Genomic DNA, 17,173 nt, shown 5'->3' on the forward strand with positions numbered 1-17,173 from the left:
ATATATATATATATATATATATATATATATATATATATATATATATATATATATATATATATATATATATATATATATTACTAATTAATAATAATTATAATAATAATAATATTTTGATAATAATAATATTAATAATAATACTCATAATATCATTAATAATAAATGACATTTTTATAGTAATACTTATTTTAGTAATGATAATGAATAAATAATATTAATGTTAATAAAAGAAATCATAATTTTTATGACTAATTATAATAATAATAATACTAGTAATAATAACATAACAATTTAAATGTATCACATTTCATTATATTGCAAATAATAATATAACTAATACTTGATATTAATATTTAATATTAATAATAGTAATAATAACTATATTATCTTGTATATGATTTTTCATATTTGATTATAATTAAATCATATTTTGAATTATATTTCAAGTTATATATATATATATATATATATATATATATATATATATATATATATATATATATATATATATATATATATATATATATATATATATATATATAGGTATTTAAAATTATTTGTTCGTGAATCGTCGAAAATCTGTTGAAGTTTAAATGAATCGTCTCAAAGATTTTGTTTAAATTTTGTCAGAAATTTTCGGGTTGTCATACTAAATACCGTAATATTTTAATATATTTTAAGGAATATGATTGGCTCTCATAGTACACAATGTTAAAACCAAATACAACCTTTGACCCGACCCACTTCTTCGTTTCCTTCATCTCATGCTCACCGGTATTACCCATCTAACGCCACCAGTCCTCCACCTTCAAACCCTATTCCAATTATTTCCTTCTTTTAAAAAAGGTTATCTTCTTTTCAAATTATATAACATACTAAATACTAAATAGAGTAATATTTTAATATATTTTAAGGAATATGATTGGCTCTCATAGTACACAATGTTAAAACCGAATACAACCTTCGACCCGACCCACTTCTTCGTTTCCTTCATCTCATGCTCACCGGTATTACCCATCTAACGCCACCAGTCCTCCACCTTCAAACCATATTCCAATTATTTCCTTCTTTTAAAAGAGGTTATCTTCTTTTCAATTATATGCATCTGTCGTCAATTTCACGAAGGTTTGCCCTTGATTTTTTGTGCACGTTGAGTTCGATCAGAATTGGTGAAAATTTAGGGTTTCCTTTTTCGTATTTGTGATTTCTTTCAATTAACGGGTTTAATAGTTTCAATCGCACATTCTTTAATGATTGACAGCGACTACTTGCGATGTAGTTGAACGATTTTATTTCTTTTGAAGCGATCTATGATAGTGAAATATTAGGAATTATATAGAGGTTGTTATTTGAAGGGTAACTGGCATCTTCCTACTTTTCGATTCTTAGGTAATCTATGTTTTCCGTTCTTCTGCCTGCTGCTATCGTTACTCACTGTATGTTTGTTCATGATACACACATATTATCATTGATGATTGAAGGAGCAAATGATATTTACAGGATTGCTAAAGCTAGGGAGCGTAGGAGGAGGGATATAGATAACATCAAGTTCATCAAGGATGAAGCCGGTCAAACCATAGTAAAGGAAGACGAAATTAGGAAAAGATGGGAAGGGTATTTCCAATCTCTTTTTGTGGGTGAAGGACCCGGGCGCCAAGAGGACCCGCAGGACTTGGGAATAGGACATTTCCAGAACAACAATTTCTGTAGGAGAATCAGTCAGGAAGAAGTAAGATCGGCACTACGAAAGATGGGTAGAAACAAAGCTGTTGGACCAGACCAGATCCCAATAGAGGCGTGGCGGTGCCTAGGCGAGGATGGTGTCAGGTGGTTGACGTGTCTTTACAATAAGACGCTTAGAAGTTATAAAATGCCTACGGAATGGAGACTCAGCGAGATTATCCCCATTTACAAAAATAAAGGGGATGCCCAAATCTGTGGTAATTATAGAGGCATAAAATTACTTAGTCATACTATGAAGCTTTGGGAGAGAGTGATTGAGACTAGACTCCGACGCGAAACTACGGTTTCTGAAAACCAATTTGGTTTCATGCCAGGGCGCTCTTCGATGGAGGCAATTCATATTTTAAGAAGCGTTATGGAGAAGTATAGGGAGAAACAAAAGGGTCTAGAGATGGTCTTCTTAGACTTGGAAAAGGCCTATGATTGCGTACCGCGAAAGTTGATTTGGAAGACCCTTAACGTTAGGGGTATCCCAAGTAGATATATTAGAGCTATTATGGATATGTACGATGGGGCGAAGACCTGCGTTCGGACGCCTGTGGGAAACACAGAGTATTTCCCGATAGAAGTAGGGTTGCACCAGGGATCGACCCTTAGTCCTTTCCTTTTTGCTTTGATCCTCGACGAGCTGTATCGAGGAATACAAGAGAACATCCCTTGGTGTCTGATTTTTGCCGATGATATCGTGCTTGTATCGGAAACAAAGGATGAGCTTAATAGAAGGCTGGAACAATGGAGGGAAGCCTTAGAACAAAATGGGCTACGGATCAGTAGACAAAAGACGGAATATCTTAGTTGCGAATTCGGTAGGACTGATGATGAACTTAATGTTGGAGGGAACATCAGCATTGGAGACCAGATCTTGCACCCACAAGAGTCGTTTAGATATCTAGGCTCGGTCCTCCACAAATCAGGGAGGATAGATGAGGACGTGACTCATCGTATTAAGGTAGGTTGGTTGAAGTGGAGAGCAGCGAAAGGGGTCTTGTGCGACAAGAAGATACCACTCAAATTGAAAGGAAAATTCCTCAAGGTGGCAATCAGACTTGCCATGTTGTACGGATCAGAATGTTGGCCAATGACGAAGGCCCAAGAGAGAAGGATGGAGGTGGCAGAAATGAGGATGCTTAGGTGGACGTGTGGTAAAACCATGCTAGATATGATCCCAAATGGTGTGTTTAGGGAAAAACTTGGAGTCAGTAGCATCATCGACAAGCTAAGAGAAGAACGACTTCGTTGGTTTGGACATGTGATGAGACGACCACGTATTGCCCCGGTTAGGAGAGTTGAGGCACTCACGGTAGATGGTGTAAGGAGAAGGGGTAGACCTACTCGTAGGTGGATGTATAGACTAAGACTCGACATGAGGGAGCTTTCGTTGACCGAGGACATGACTTCTGATAGGGATGCGTGGAGGGCTAGAATAAGAATAGTTGAGTAGGGCTACTTTTATTATTATTATTATTATTATTGTTATTGTTATTGTTATTGTTATTACTGTTATTACTGTTATTACTGTTATTACTGCTATTACTGCTATTACTGTTATTATTCTTACTATTACAATTATTAGTATTGTTATTGTTATTATTATTATTTTTTGTATCACTATTATTAATTATTAGTGTATTAGTATTTGTATTACAAATATTTATTACTATTAATATTTATATGAACTATTATTATTACTATTATTTGTATTACTATTACTATCGTTTTTTATTAGTTTTATGTATTGTTACTAATATTATTAAATGAGTATGTTTTTGGTATCTTTGGTTTTGGATGTATGCATGCTTGCTTGGTTGTTTGTACGTATGCACGTAGGTTCTTGTATGTTTGTATGTATGTATGCATGCATGTAGGTTTTGTAATGAAGGTGTGATGCAGTTACACACGTTTTTGTATGTGAGTTTGTTTTTTATGTATGTATATTTGTAGGTAGGTATGTATGTATGCTTGTTTTTTACTTGTCTGCAGGTGTGGTATATTCACTCATGTATGTATGTTTTGCTAATAGGTTTATGTAGGACTGGGTGTTTATGCTATGTATGTATGGTTGTATGTGTGGCTTTATGCATGTATGTATGTACGTAGGTATGTTTCATACTTGTACGTAGGTATGTCTCATGTATATACGTAGGTATGTCTGGTGTGTATGTAGGTTTAGGTATGTGTGTATGTATGTAGGTATGTATGCATGTATGTATGATCAAGTGATTCGCATCGCTCGGTGCATCTTGGGACCATTATGGCTGAGGACGACTTCCCTTGCTCTAGAGCTTGGTTGGTTCCTTTTAGTTGGGTGGTTTCGGGGGTGTCTACCGTAAAGGTGCATGAGTGGTTTTTGGTTTGCTAAGGGTGGTTGGCTCTTTGCTTGCGCAACAACTTCCACCCGGCATGCCCTCGAGTTGCTGTCCACAAGGTCTTTTGGCTCTATTTATTGAGGCAACGACAAGCGTCGTTTTAGTGGCGTCTTGACTGCCGCTCAGAGCCTAAATTGATTCTTAGGCATGCTTTAAACCCCATGGAAATCTGATTCTACCATTTTCATGGCGTCCCCCCTATATTTTATTATTATTATTATTATTATTATTATTATTATTTTTATTATTATTTTTTATTTATCTTTGTATGTTTTAATTTATTTTTTAATTTCTATTTTCTAGTTTAAAAAAAAAAAAAAAAAAAGGAGTCTTTTTTTAGCCGGAGGTCCTCACGGAAGCAATCTCTCTACCCTGGAGTAGAGAGGGGGATGAATTTCCTTTACCGTGGGTGGAGAATTCTCTCGACTCGTGGTAACAGAAACGACTTCTCTTCTAGTTTAGGGTAGAGGAAGGATTGTCTACACCTTACCTCCCCCATACCTCGCAGGCGCGGGATTGGGTATTGTTGTTGTTGTTGTTGTTGTTGTTGTTGTTGATTGAATAATTTCGCTGCTTAATTAAATAATCAGAATTACAAAGTGGCAAAAGAAAAGTGCAATAGTATGTTGTTTGACACCTACTGCGTGTTTAAGAGTCTGATCAGTTCCACGGGTTAAGAGTTGAAAGACACAAGTTTTCTATTGCTTAAAATCTCATATATGATTTACTATGTGTTTATGCAGTTTAATGTGTATATGACCTATTTTGTTTACATCATTATATATGTTTTTTTTGCGAATTGTACAAAAAGACTATTTTGGTTCAAATGACATATTGCAAGTGCTAATTTTTGGTATATTTATAGAATCATGAATAAATATTGATTCATTTATTTAGTTATTTATGTAATAATGATGCATATCATCATGTGTTACAGATTGCAAGTGCTAAACGTGGTTCAAATGACAGTTAAAGATTACAAATTTGGAGTTGTTTCACTCAAATTTGTCAAACTGGTCTTAACTCTGATTATCATTTATTTCAAAGTTACACTTACTCTAGATTTGCTTAGACAAGGCAACACCATCATGGGGCTCATAGGTGATAAATCATGGGGCTCATAGGTGATAACACCACGCCCCTTGTAAGTTTATGTTATTACATCCTCAAAGTTGATGTCGTATGGTTGGTTCAAGTGCAGATCATCATAGATTTCTCCAACCCTGCACTCCATACAGCACAATCTTCATTGTCTCTGACCAAACATATGGGATTTGGTGTTCATGGTGTAGCAATTGGTAAGTCTTGGCTTATGCGTTTATCAATTGAAACAATGTTGTTCTCTTTCTTTTCCTTTTTCATTGACTTTTCTTTATGCTATTGTCAAAATTACCCCACTATTCGATGTTTGTTACAGCAAAAAATTTCCTACCATGGAACACAACTAATACTTAATCAACTGCAGCTACTGCTTTTAGGACGACATCGCAAACGAAACCGGATCAACGAAGTTCACATTCTTCGCCGTACACCTAATACCAACGAAGATTTATTGCATTTTGGTGTTAAACTCACTGCATATCTGCTGCTCTTATGTGTTTTATCTGGTTTCCGATTTCATGCTACCTTCTGAACCCATCAGCATCCTCTGCCGTGGACCTTACGCTACTTCCAAATGAAATTTTACACCTTTCATTTGTCTTAATGTTGTATGCTTTGTAGTTATCGTTTCGAATTATCATCAATCAGGTATGGAAATGATAGTTGTTCGGATGTTATAGAGTGGAAAGCAAATTAACCCAATTGGACCCCGTTTAACCGTTAGGTCATTTTGTTGTCAAATTGGGTAGTGGTCAATTTTGACCCATCCGCTTCACACACAAGCGCCTACAAATATCCGCCGCGAAGCGCGGACCTCTACACTAGTTATTAATAAATATGGTAATATCACAATCGTCCCTCAAAAATTAACCGTTCAAATATACCTTACCGTTACGGCTTACCGTTACGGCTGTTAACGAACCGAACATTAAACGAGTTGCTCGATTTCGAACTCGTTTAAATCGAATTCGAGCATCAACGATTTTGAATTCCAGTCCAGTTCGAACAAAAAATATTGTTCAATAGTTTTACGAGCCGAATATTAAAAAGTATATTTTCTACTCGATTCGCTGGAAAACTCATTTAATTTTCTAACAAGTATCGAGCATATATGGTACGAATAGTTCGAACCGAACGAGTATCAAACAGCTAGACTAGTTGAACAAAAAAATACGGAGTATAAAATTGGAGCATACATAATTCGACGGATGTGGGTTTGGGTGAATATTGAGGATTTGAGGATATCCCATATTGGTGAGAAGAGCTGAAGAGAGAAAGGGATTATCACCAAAATACCCTTTTTTTTAAGCTTGTTGACTGACAGCCCTAAAAGAAAAAAGTTTGACAATTTGCCCTCGCAAGGCGCAAGACACCTTGCGTCTTTGCGACCTTGCGTCTTTGCGATCTTGCGACCATGCGACCTTGCGTTACTGACAAAACGCAACAAAGAGACTTGCGTCCTTGCGTATTGCGTCTTGCGTCTTGCGACTTGCACCTTTGCGCCTTGCGTCTTGCGTCTTATCCAGATAAGATTTTCATGATTTCGTGGATAAGATTTTGTACGATTTTTGTACTATTACGGATAACTTTTTCAATTCATATAAGGTATTACCAGCTCTATTTTCACTTCATTTCCACCATTTCAACATAAATCATATAATTTCAAGCGTCATTAAGGTAACTTTCTTTATTTTAAATAATGAGTTTTAGTGATAATGAAACCTTTGTTATTCATATATGTTGTGGTGGTTCTTTTCAATTTATTAATAACTTACCTATGTATTTGCCTCTAGATTGTTTTAGAACACGATTAAAACTCCCAGTTGCTCCCCAAAAACTAATTACTCGAAGAATATTGTTAAAAAATGTTCTTAGAAAAATTAATTTGCCACCTAATGCTCCTGTTTCAATGAGATATGTTGTCGATAATCTTGTTTTTGATATTACTGATGATTATGAAGACTTTCGTGATTTTCTACAACATGCAATATCAAATGCTCCTATTAATATTTACATTGTCGACAAAGTTACAATGCATCAACTCCCAGAAAACTTACAGTCAGTGCAAATCCTACCAATACACAATGTCCATCAAAACCTACCAACACACGATGTCCAACAAAACCTACCAACAAACGAGGAGAGCACAAACCTTCAGACACCCAATTTGGAAGAAGCACGACCTGAAGTACCACCTCCAAACACAGAAGAGTTTGATTTCTTCAACTATGGAGTTGAGAACGTATGTAAAATTAAAAAAACAGATCACCCTTTTGAATCAGTTGTCGCGTCTAGTGCTTCGGAGGAAGAAAATGACAGAGAAGATCAAGATGAAGATGAAAATGAAGAAGAGGAAGAAAAAAAGGATGTATTCTGGAATACGCCACTTTTATTGAGTGAGCATGACCAAGAGACTGAATCTACGAGCCAAATAACAACCAGTTATAGAGTATCCGATTTGATTAAAGTTCGACAAACTTTTTTAAACAAGGATGATTTTGTAAACCATCTATACACAAAATGTCTTGAAGAAAACTTCCAAATTAAGCCTGTAAAGTCTGACAAATCTCGATTCACTGCTAAATGCATGTTGCCAAATTGTGAGTGGAAATGTAGTGCATACAAAATACGCCACACTGACAACTTCATCGTAAAGAAATTGCATGACGTACACACATGCTCACGTACCCAAATTATGGGAAATAATAAACATGCTTCCAAAAAGGTGTTAGGAAGTATTCTGATGGAATCGTTCAAAGCTGCAAATCGAGACTATAATCCAAAAGATATACGTGATGATGTTGGCAACCGTTTTCGGGTGAGCATTTCTTACAATCAAGCATGGAGAGCCAAGTGTCATGCAATAGAGATGCTTCGTGGCAGTATGGATGACTCGTTCCGAATGCTTCCCATTTATCTTCATAACATTAAGATTCATAACCCAGGAAGCATGACAAATGTGGTGACTGACAATGAAAATAGATTCGTGATGTGTTACATGTCCTTTGGCGCAGTTGTAAGTATCACTCATCCTACAATTGTTTTATCTTAAACTAATAGCAATCTCATTTGATTTGTTTGCGTGCAGATTCGATCATTTGTCCAAAATGTTCGCCCTATTATCATCGTTGATGGTGCACATTTGAAAGCTGGATACTTGGGTACAAATTTAGTCGCTGTTGCAATGGATGCCAATAACGGAATTTTGCCATTGGCTTATGGAATTGGTGAAGGCGAGACAAACGAGGTTTGGTCATGGTTTTTTGGCAATCTAAGAGATCATTTAGAAAGTTGTGGTATGAGTAATCGTATGTCAGAGATTACCTTTATTTCTGATCGTGCTCCTTCAATAGCACATGGTATTTCAAATGTGTTTCCTGAAGCCTTTCACTCTTTTTGCGCACGTCATCTATTCATGAACATAAAAACGATGTCCAACAAATTCAAATATTTTGAATGGCACTATTGGAAAATGGTTAAGGCTTATCGTTTGTCAGATTTTCAAGATCATGTTAGTGTATTTCAACGAAGATTAAAAGCGTCTCACAAGTATCTAAATGACGTTGGTTTCAACAAATGGTCCAGAAGTCATGCTGGTCATGTTAGGTATGCATACCTTACTAGCAACAGTGTAGAGTCTATTAACGCTCTATCCAAACATGCTCGCAAACTACCAGTTTGCATGTTATTGGAATTTTTTCGCGCTTCTATACAGGATTGGTTTTTCAAACATCACAACAAAGCAGTTAGTCTCACTTCAACGGTTACTCCATATGTTGAACGTAAATTAGGTAAGAGGACGAACAAATCAAGAAGATGGCAAGCATTTCCATCGACAAACAATCTAATAGAGGTGCGTGATGGAAGGAAAAACGGCCTCGTTAATCTAGAAGATAGAACATGTACATGTGGGAAATGGCAATTATCAGGCATACCTTACGAACATGTATTGGCAGCAGCACGACTCTTCGGAGTGGAAGATGTTACATGTTATGTATCACATTGGTTCTTGTCTCAAACTTATATAAATACATATTCCGAACACATCCTTCCTTTGCCCCATCGATCCGAATGGTCCGATCCAGGGCCCAAGATCTTGAAAATCGTAAAGCCCCCAATTCAAAAGAAAAGAGCACCTGGACGCCCAAAAAGTACCGATCGGATTCCATCTCAAGGTGAAGAAACTGAAAAGAAAGTAAGAACATGTACTCGTTGCAAGCAAGCAGGTCATAACCGAACAACATGTAGCGCTTCTTATGACCTAACCGGTGAATCTACTTCTCAGAGGGTTAAAAAAACAGCCTCAAAATCAAAGTCAAAGTCGAAAGAGAAAGTCGAACCTTCGCAAGCTTATCAGTCTCAATTTTATCAAACGTACGATTTAGACCAGAATTAGGGGACCAGAATTAGTTGCTTGTTTATCAGTCTCAGTTTGTTGTTTATCAGTCTCAGTTAGTTGTTTAAATATGTGTCATAAATTGACCTACATAGAGACGCAAGAACGCAAGAAAAATCTTGCGTATGTCATCAAACACACGCAAATACGCAAACAATAACTTGCGTCTGTCTTTAAAAAAGACGCAACTTTTCAAACAATACCTTGCGTATGTCATGAAACATACGCAAGCACGCAAACATCAACTTGCGTATATCTTTTAAATACGCAAGAACGCAAACAAAACCTTGCGTTCCTTCAAACATACGCAAGAACGCAAACAAAACCTTGCGTAAGCCATTTAAAGAGACGCAAGGACGCAAACAACACCTTGCTTCTGTCAAAAAACCAGAAGCAAGGACGCAAAAAAGTCCTTGCGTCTGTCCCAGATTATTTACATACAAAAATTACATGTTTTACCTAAAAACTGTATAATAATTACATCTACAAGTTAACTAATTAACAACCTTTGGGTCCTCTGGGTCCTCTGGTGGTGGTGGTTCCTGTGTATCAAAGCGTGCACGGAAGAATGTTCTTGCCATTCGAATTCTATAGTCCTTAGCAGCCTTTTTAGGGTCTCCAATGTTGTCAATCTGATCCCAACCAAAAACTATCCTCTCCATATGAAGGCAGACCCAAACACCACAATCACCATGGCCACCACTCTGCATTGGCACATACGGTGCATCCTCGAACATCAACTCTACATCTTCTCTGTTCTCATAATAGTCAACAATTTGTGAGTCCTGCTTCTTGTTAAAGTAATCAATAGCCTTCAAATATAACGGCAAGTTGTCTGATAAGTTTTTGAAGACAGCCTCGAGTTGACCGTTTTTCAAACAACCCTTTAAACTATCATAGACTAATACTCTCTGTTCATCTAAGTTCAAAGTGAGTAGTATAAAATGTTCAGGATATGAAAAATGTACTGGAATCAAAATCTGCAACAAAAGAAACATAAAAAGTCAAGAAGGCAGGACGCAAGGTTGACCTTGCGAGACACGCAAGGACGCAAGGTAGACCTTGCGTCAGGAGCAAGGACGCAAGGTCTACCTTGCGGGTGGACGCATGGACGCAAATTTTACTTTGCGTCCATAATGAAGACGCAAGGTTAATCTTCCGAGGGTCGCAAGGACGCAAGAGAGTGTTTGCGAACGGACGCAAGGGCGCAAGATTTGTCTTGCGCCTATTACAGTTTACTCAAAATGTATAGTTTATATAAAAAAAAAGGACTAACCTTATCACATTCAGCCCAGGATGGATAAAGGTCATCACTACCACCCCAAGACCAATCAAATACATATAATCTGGGGGATTGAATTTAATGATCCCCTCTGCTTCAGGATTAGATGTATCCCCCTTCTCCTCCTCATTTTGAGTGTCATCATCATAAAAGGACTTGAATTTCTCCAGTTGATTGAGGAAACCCAATGGCATAATCGTCCATCGAGAACTACATGTATAATCTGCAATCGGAAACTGAGGACTCGAGGACATCTGGCTAGCTCGGGGCAGAAACCTCTGCGAAATCTCAACAGAAAGGTAGCCCATCCATCAATATGCTATAATCAGATCAAGTTGATTATGAATGTTATAAAGCTAAAAACAAAACAAAACAAAACATGCATAAGTTTATAATTATTAACAAACTTACTATGTTTTCCAAATAACCAGAAAATGCAATTCCCAATAAACGTTTCCAAAACTCAGTATCAAGGAAGAGGAAGGTTTCATTTTGGAAAATGAACATGCAACATGTATCTTGCTTATTGAGGATTAGTGATTTCAAATCTTTTGCTGGCCCCACATGCTTCCTTTGATCTCTCCATGCACTTGGTGGTGGTGGTTGCAAAGTTCCTTGATCGTTTATAAATTTATCAACCATTGACCAAATTTCCTCCTCACAAACCCAATCCTTTTCCTTCCTTTTTCTCTTCCTTTCCTTTTTCTGAAAAAAAAAACAATTAGTAATAAAGACGCAAAGACGCAAGAATTGTCTTGCGTCGGTGTAATGCAAACGCAAATACGCAATACAGTTCTTGCGTCCATCAGTGAAGTATACGCAAAGACGCAAGGTAATCCTTGCGTCCAACAATGAAGAAGACACAAAGACGCAAGGTGATCCTTGCGTCATTCACTAACATCATGCTGGTCTGCTTGTTTTTCTGCTTCATTAACCAATGGCAAATCAACTCCTTGCTCAATCTCCTCAGACACCAGAGCCACGTTCTCATCTTATTTATCAACAGCTTTTTCAGCCCCTTTTTCAGTAGGCTTTTCAGTTTCCATTGGCAACACATTCTCAGCTTCTTTAGTCCCTTGATGAGAAACTTTCAGCCTTTTTACTCTAGAAGCTACTTCGTCAGACAACTGTATATAATATATGAGTCAGCAAACATACGCAAGGACGCAAGATATATCTTGCGTATACCAAGACGCAAAACGCAAGGTCTTATAAACATCAGGCGCAAGGACGTAAGGAAAACCTTGCGCCTGGTGAATGTTATAGATATACCTTCTCCAATGGTTTTCTGTAGCCCGGTGTTGTGAAAGGGGAATTTAAAAAATGAGTGGGCCTTCTTTCTCTTTTCCCACGTCTAACAACCCTCGGAGATGTATCATTGTCAAAGAAAGATCGAGGATCCACATATGCATCCTCGTTATCAGCATACTATAATGAACAAAACGCAAAAAATAAGAAAAGTAGCCATACGCAAGGTCGCAAGTAAGTCCTTGCGTCTGAGTTACGGACGCAAGTACAACCTGCGCCTAAATTACAAAAAGACGCAAGGACGCAAGATGGTACTTGCGTCTGATATAACATCAGGCGCAAGGACGCAAATAAAACCTTGCGCCATCATAACAGGCAAGACGCAAGGTCGCAAATAAAACTTGCGCCAATTTACCTGATGTTCCTGGTGTTCCTGTTCTTTCAAACGTTTTTCATGATCATCAAGCTTCTTTTTACAATCAGCCAACTCCTTTTCTTGATCATCCACCCTCTTAGTCAACATATTAACCATACGCAACAATTCCTGCAATTTGTTGCCTTTTTGTGTTGGATGAGGGTCCGAGGTCTGCTCTGACTCCTCCTGCAATAATTCCTTCAAACTGCCACCCAACTCCTCTTCAACTTGATTATCATCTTGTGTATTTTTCTCGTCTTCAACAACATCTCCTTGAAAGTAAGAGAAACTCTGGATCCACCATTGACAACCTCTCTCTGTCTCAGATGGGTGCAGGGAACGAAAAGGTCTTTTTCTCTTCGGACAATCATCCTGAAATGAAGTTATATTAGTAAAAACAAAAGGACGCAAGGACGCAAAAGTAATTTTGCGTCTAGACGCAAGAACGCAAAGATCATCTTGCGAATAGACGCAAGGACGCAAGAGTAAACTTGCGATACACGCAAGGACGCAAGCATGATTCTTGCGCCTGTAACAAGAATAACCCACGGTTCACACGCAAGGACGCAAGGATATCCTTGCGACACACGCAAGGACGCAAGGTGTATCTTGCGTCCTCATGCGACACATAAAACTGCTCTGTTAAAACAGAAACTGCTGTATATACACTATATAAAAAGCTCTTGGAGATATTAACTAACCATTATATGTAGAAGTTTTAGGTAGTCAGACACTGTAAAGGTTTCAGCAGATGAACGCTTCCAAAATAATGCTCTTGGTACTCCATCCTTATCAGTTTTGGTTGCAAAACTCTTAATGGTACGACGGTATGCCTCGAGGATCCAAATCTTAAATGCCCACATAAAACCAGCCAATGTGTAAGCCTTTCCACCCCCACTCTCTAATTGGCTTTCTCGAACCTCAAAACCTTCGCTCACCGCTGAGTAAGTAGCATCCCAAATACGAGACCCCCATGGGTACACGTTCACCTTATTGAAATCTTCAACCAACCATAGAAACTGTTTACTAACCACATGTTGCCCCTGCTTCCCCATAAACGCTCTCTCTACGATCAAAATTATAGCTAGTCGAACAATATCATCGTCACTAACCTTGGGAACCTTTACATCACCTTGTTTTTTGATAAGGATGTTTTGTATATCACTAACCAAAATGTTGCTGGCATCGGGACGTTCTGGAAAACAACGTCGTCTAATGGGTGCGGTCTTAGATTCATAATTTCGAGGGATGTAATGTGCCATGTCCGTCTGGCTACCAAACATAAAGCCGGTGACTAAACAAAATTCACGCCGACCAAATCTAATCATAAAATTAGGAGAAAAATGAAACCATATATCTTGTTGCTCTTCAGGGTACTTACTAGCATCTAATTTTTCTGAACGCTCACATTTCCGTTGGAGCATTGCATGTACTAGGCCAGGATCATTACCCGTGTATGAAAGATCTAACCAGGGACCAAAGCATGTACTTCTAAATAATTTTTCTTGTCTCTCAGTCAACATTTTCTTGACCTGAGGAATCACGGTCAACATATTCTTCATGGTCAATTTACCTTCCACATAGCCCTGTAAAAGTCAGAAGAACAACAGAAGAAAATCACATAGACGCAAGCAAGCAAGACAGAGATTGCGTACAAGGCCGCAAGGACGCAAGGTTAACCTTGCGTAACAGATGTGCAAGACGCAAGGATGCAAGGTTAACCTTGCGTAACTTATGATCAAGACGCAAGGACGCAAGGGTTACCTTGCGTGCACATGCAAAGGTAAAATTATAGCAAACGTAAGGTCGCAAATATCACCTTGCGTACATTGTGAGGCATACGCAAGGACGCAAGGATTGTCTTGCGTCTACATAGCAACAGAGTTACACAACTTGAATCTAGCAAAAATTCCTGGGTATCGTACGCAATCTCAATAATATACAATCAAAAACACAAATTACAAACAAATTTCGTTGACACATTTTTTCGAACACTTGGCGTGCAAAGAGTGCAAAAACTTTGTTTTAGCACATAAATCTAAGCACTATGAAGTAGATCGAATAATATAACATAGATCTAAGAAATCTAACCTGTTCTTGAGACATAGTGAATGATGATGGTGATTCGATGATGTTGGTGGCGTAGAAGCTCGCTTGTACTCGGGAAGATCGAAGATGGAAGGATGAAGAAGATCTAGTAACGATGAAGATGTGAGGAGGATGACGTGAGGATGATGATGAAGATTTTGCGAGTGATTTGCGAGTGTTTGGATCTTGCGAATGACGAGCGAAAGGGCACCAGAGAGGAGTTTGCGTATGTGTGTGGGAACAGTGAACGCAAACTGATCATTTAACTAGTTCTTTTACAGCTACACGCAAGGTCGCAACGTCGCAAAGACGCAAAGACGCAAGGTCGCAAGGTCGCAAGGACGCAAGCTGTCTTGCGCCTTGCGAGGGCAAATTGTCAAACTTTTTTTTTTAGGGCTGTCAGTCAACAAGCTTAAAAAAAAGGGCATTTTGGTGATAATCCCAGAGAGAAACTAAAGGGTAAGAAGCTGGTATAAAAAGAGAGATAGGCTAATGGGTTGATCACTTACAAGTCTAATGGGCTGCTTACTAGAATGAAAATCCATAGCCCAAGTTTTATTTATAAATAATCATTTTTCTTAGATTTCGAACGAAATAGGATCTAAACTTGCTCGAGCTCGTAAATGAAATCAAGTTTGTTTAACGAGCCAAATTAGTTTGAAAAAGCTCAAGTAGTTAAGCCATAGAAGAATTATTCGAGTTTGAACTCGAGTAAATTTTGAATTTTTTTTATCAAGTTCGAGTTAGGTTCGAACAAATCAAATTTAGAATTGAGTTCATATTATTACTTATTACTTTTATTGATTATTGATACAATTTATCAATAAATATTGATTACTTATTACTTATACTTGGGATGGGATAAAATATAGTAATATTGTTATAAAATATCTAGATTGTGTTATAAAATATCTAGATTGAATGTTAATTTTATTATTATTATATTTCTTGCATAGTAATATTTTATACTATAAATAGACATGTATGGTAACCATTTAAGGTGCACCATTTCTCTTGAAATATCAATATCAATATTTCTTCTCTCCTTCTTCTCTCTTTTTCTCTCTTTGTTCTTATAACCATTAAAGGTAGTTATAAGCCTACTGAATTATAACACGTTATCAGCACGAAAAGCTTAGTGTAATTAAAAGATATCTCAAACGATCACGAATCACTAATCAAGGTATGAAATTATTAATAATTTTCGGACTCGAATATATCAAATTTTGGACTACTAACATTTATATTTATGTTATTTAAGTTATATATGGTCGGTTATACCACCTGAATTATATTTCTGTAATCTAACTTTTACTAACTTCACTAACATTTATATTTATGTTATTTAAGTTATATATGGTCGGTTATACCACCTGAATTATATTTCTGTAATCTAACTTTTACTAACTTCACTAACATTTATATTTATGTTATTTAAGTTATATATGGTCGGTTATACCACCTAAATTATATTTTCTGTAATCTAACTCTTATTAACTTCACTAACATTTATATTTATGTTAATAAGACCTCATGATTGTACGCAACACGTCATTTGACAACACGGTACTTTATGTACGCAACACGTCATTTGACAACACGGTACCATGGGTCGAGATTAATTCCGATCAATACGAATACGACGGGGTCTTTATATGTTATCTAACATTTATGATTACTTATGCAATTAATCATTATTTATTTCATGCATACTAATGTTTATTCTTAAATTTATAATTTTAAAAGTTAAAATAAAAAATAGTTTGTATTTTTATTAAAAGAAAATCTTAAAAGTTAAAATAAGAAAAAGTAGTTTGTACTTTTATTAAAAGTAAATCTTAAAAGTTAAAATACAAAAAGTAGTTTGTATTTTTATTAAAAGTAAATCTTAAAAGTTAAAATAAGAAAAAGTAGTTTGTATTTTTATTAAAAGTATATCTTAAAAGTTAAAGTAAGAAAAAAAAGGGGATGATAAAATGAAATAGTTTTTTGTCAAAAATGAAGTATTGAAAATGAAGTGGTCTCCTTCTATAACTAAAAAAATATATATATACTTTTATCAAATGAATTTTTTTGTGGCCGACAATTTCAAACACGAGTCCGTGTTTAGTTTATCAAGAATATCTCTTGCTTTGGTGAAAGGTCACGATCACGATATCAGGTGTTGTGAAAGAATTAAAAAATTGGTCAAGTGGCCTTTTAAAAACTAGAAAAAAAAATTAAACAAAAAGTTTTTTTATATATTTATAATTTACGGGTAACGTAAAAAAAAAGGAAGTTTTTAAAAAAAAAAAAAACAAAGAAAGTGTTTAAATGAGTTTTACAGAAAGGGGGAAAGCAAAGTAAAAAAAAAAACTTTTTTCCAAACAAAGGTAAATGAAAGTAGGACTTAATACAAGAAAAAAGTAAACATCTCCTAGACGTGATAAAATCTATCAATGATAAGTATTAGACTTGATGAGCTAAATGTGACAAAAATGTTTCAACATGTCTTATGTTAATTTTCTAAAATAAGTTATTATTATTCCGAGTTT

The 17,173-nt window shown here is 36.4% G+C and overlaps 1 protein-coding gene and 1 long non-coding RNA gene across 2 annotated transcripts; both read left to right on the top strand.

Moving 5' to 3' along the window:
- The first annotated feature begins 995 nt into the window (after positions 1-995).
- LOC139877350 (uncharacterized) lies at positions 996-5,903 on the top strand. Its single transcript, XR_011768549.1, has 3 exons — positions 996-1,389; positions 5,047-5,407; positions 5,575-5,903. It is a non-coding gene; the product is annotated as an uncharacterized lncRNA (long non-coding RNA).
- Positions 5,904-7,645: 1,742 nt separating this feature from the next.
- On the top strand, positions 7,646-9,674 carry LOC139874456 (uncharacterized). The gene is made up of 3 exons (XM_071861888.1): positions 7,646-8,226; positions 8,299-8,457; positions 9,657-9,674. The coding sequence occupies exons 1-3, from the start codon at positions 7,798-7,800 to the stop codon at positions 9,672-9,674; spliced, it is 606 nt and encodes a 201-aa protein (XP_071717989.1). The 5' UTR covers positions 7,646-7,797.
- Positions 9,675-17,173: the final 7,499 nt, after the last annotated feature.

The sequence above is a fragment of the Rutidosis leptorrhynchoides genome, chromosome 11 (genome assembly GCF_046630445.1).
Source record: "Rutidosis leptorrhynchoides isolate AG116_Rl617_1_P2 chromosome 11, CSIRO_AGI_Rlap_v1, whole genome shotgun sequence".
In the NCBI taxonomy this organism is placed as follows: domain Eukaryota; kingdom Viridiplantae; phylum Streptophyta; class Magnoliopsida; order Asterales; family Asteraceae; genus Rutidosis; species Rutidosis leptorrhynchoides.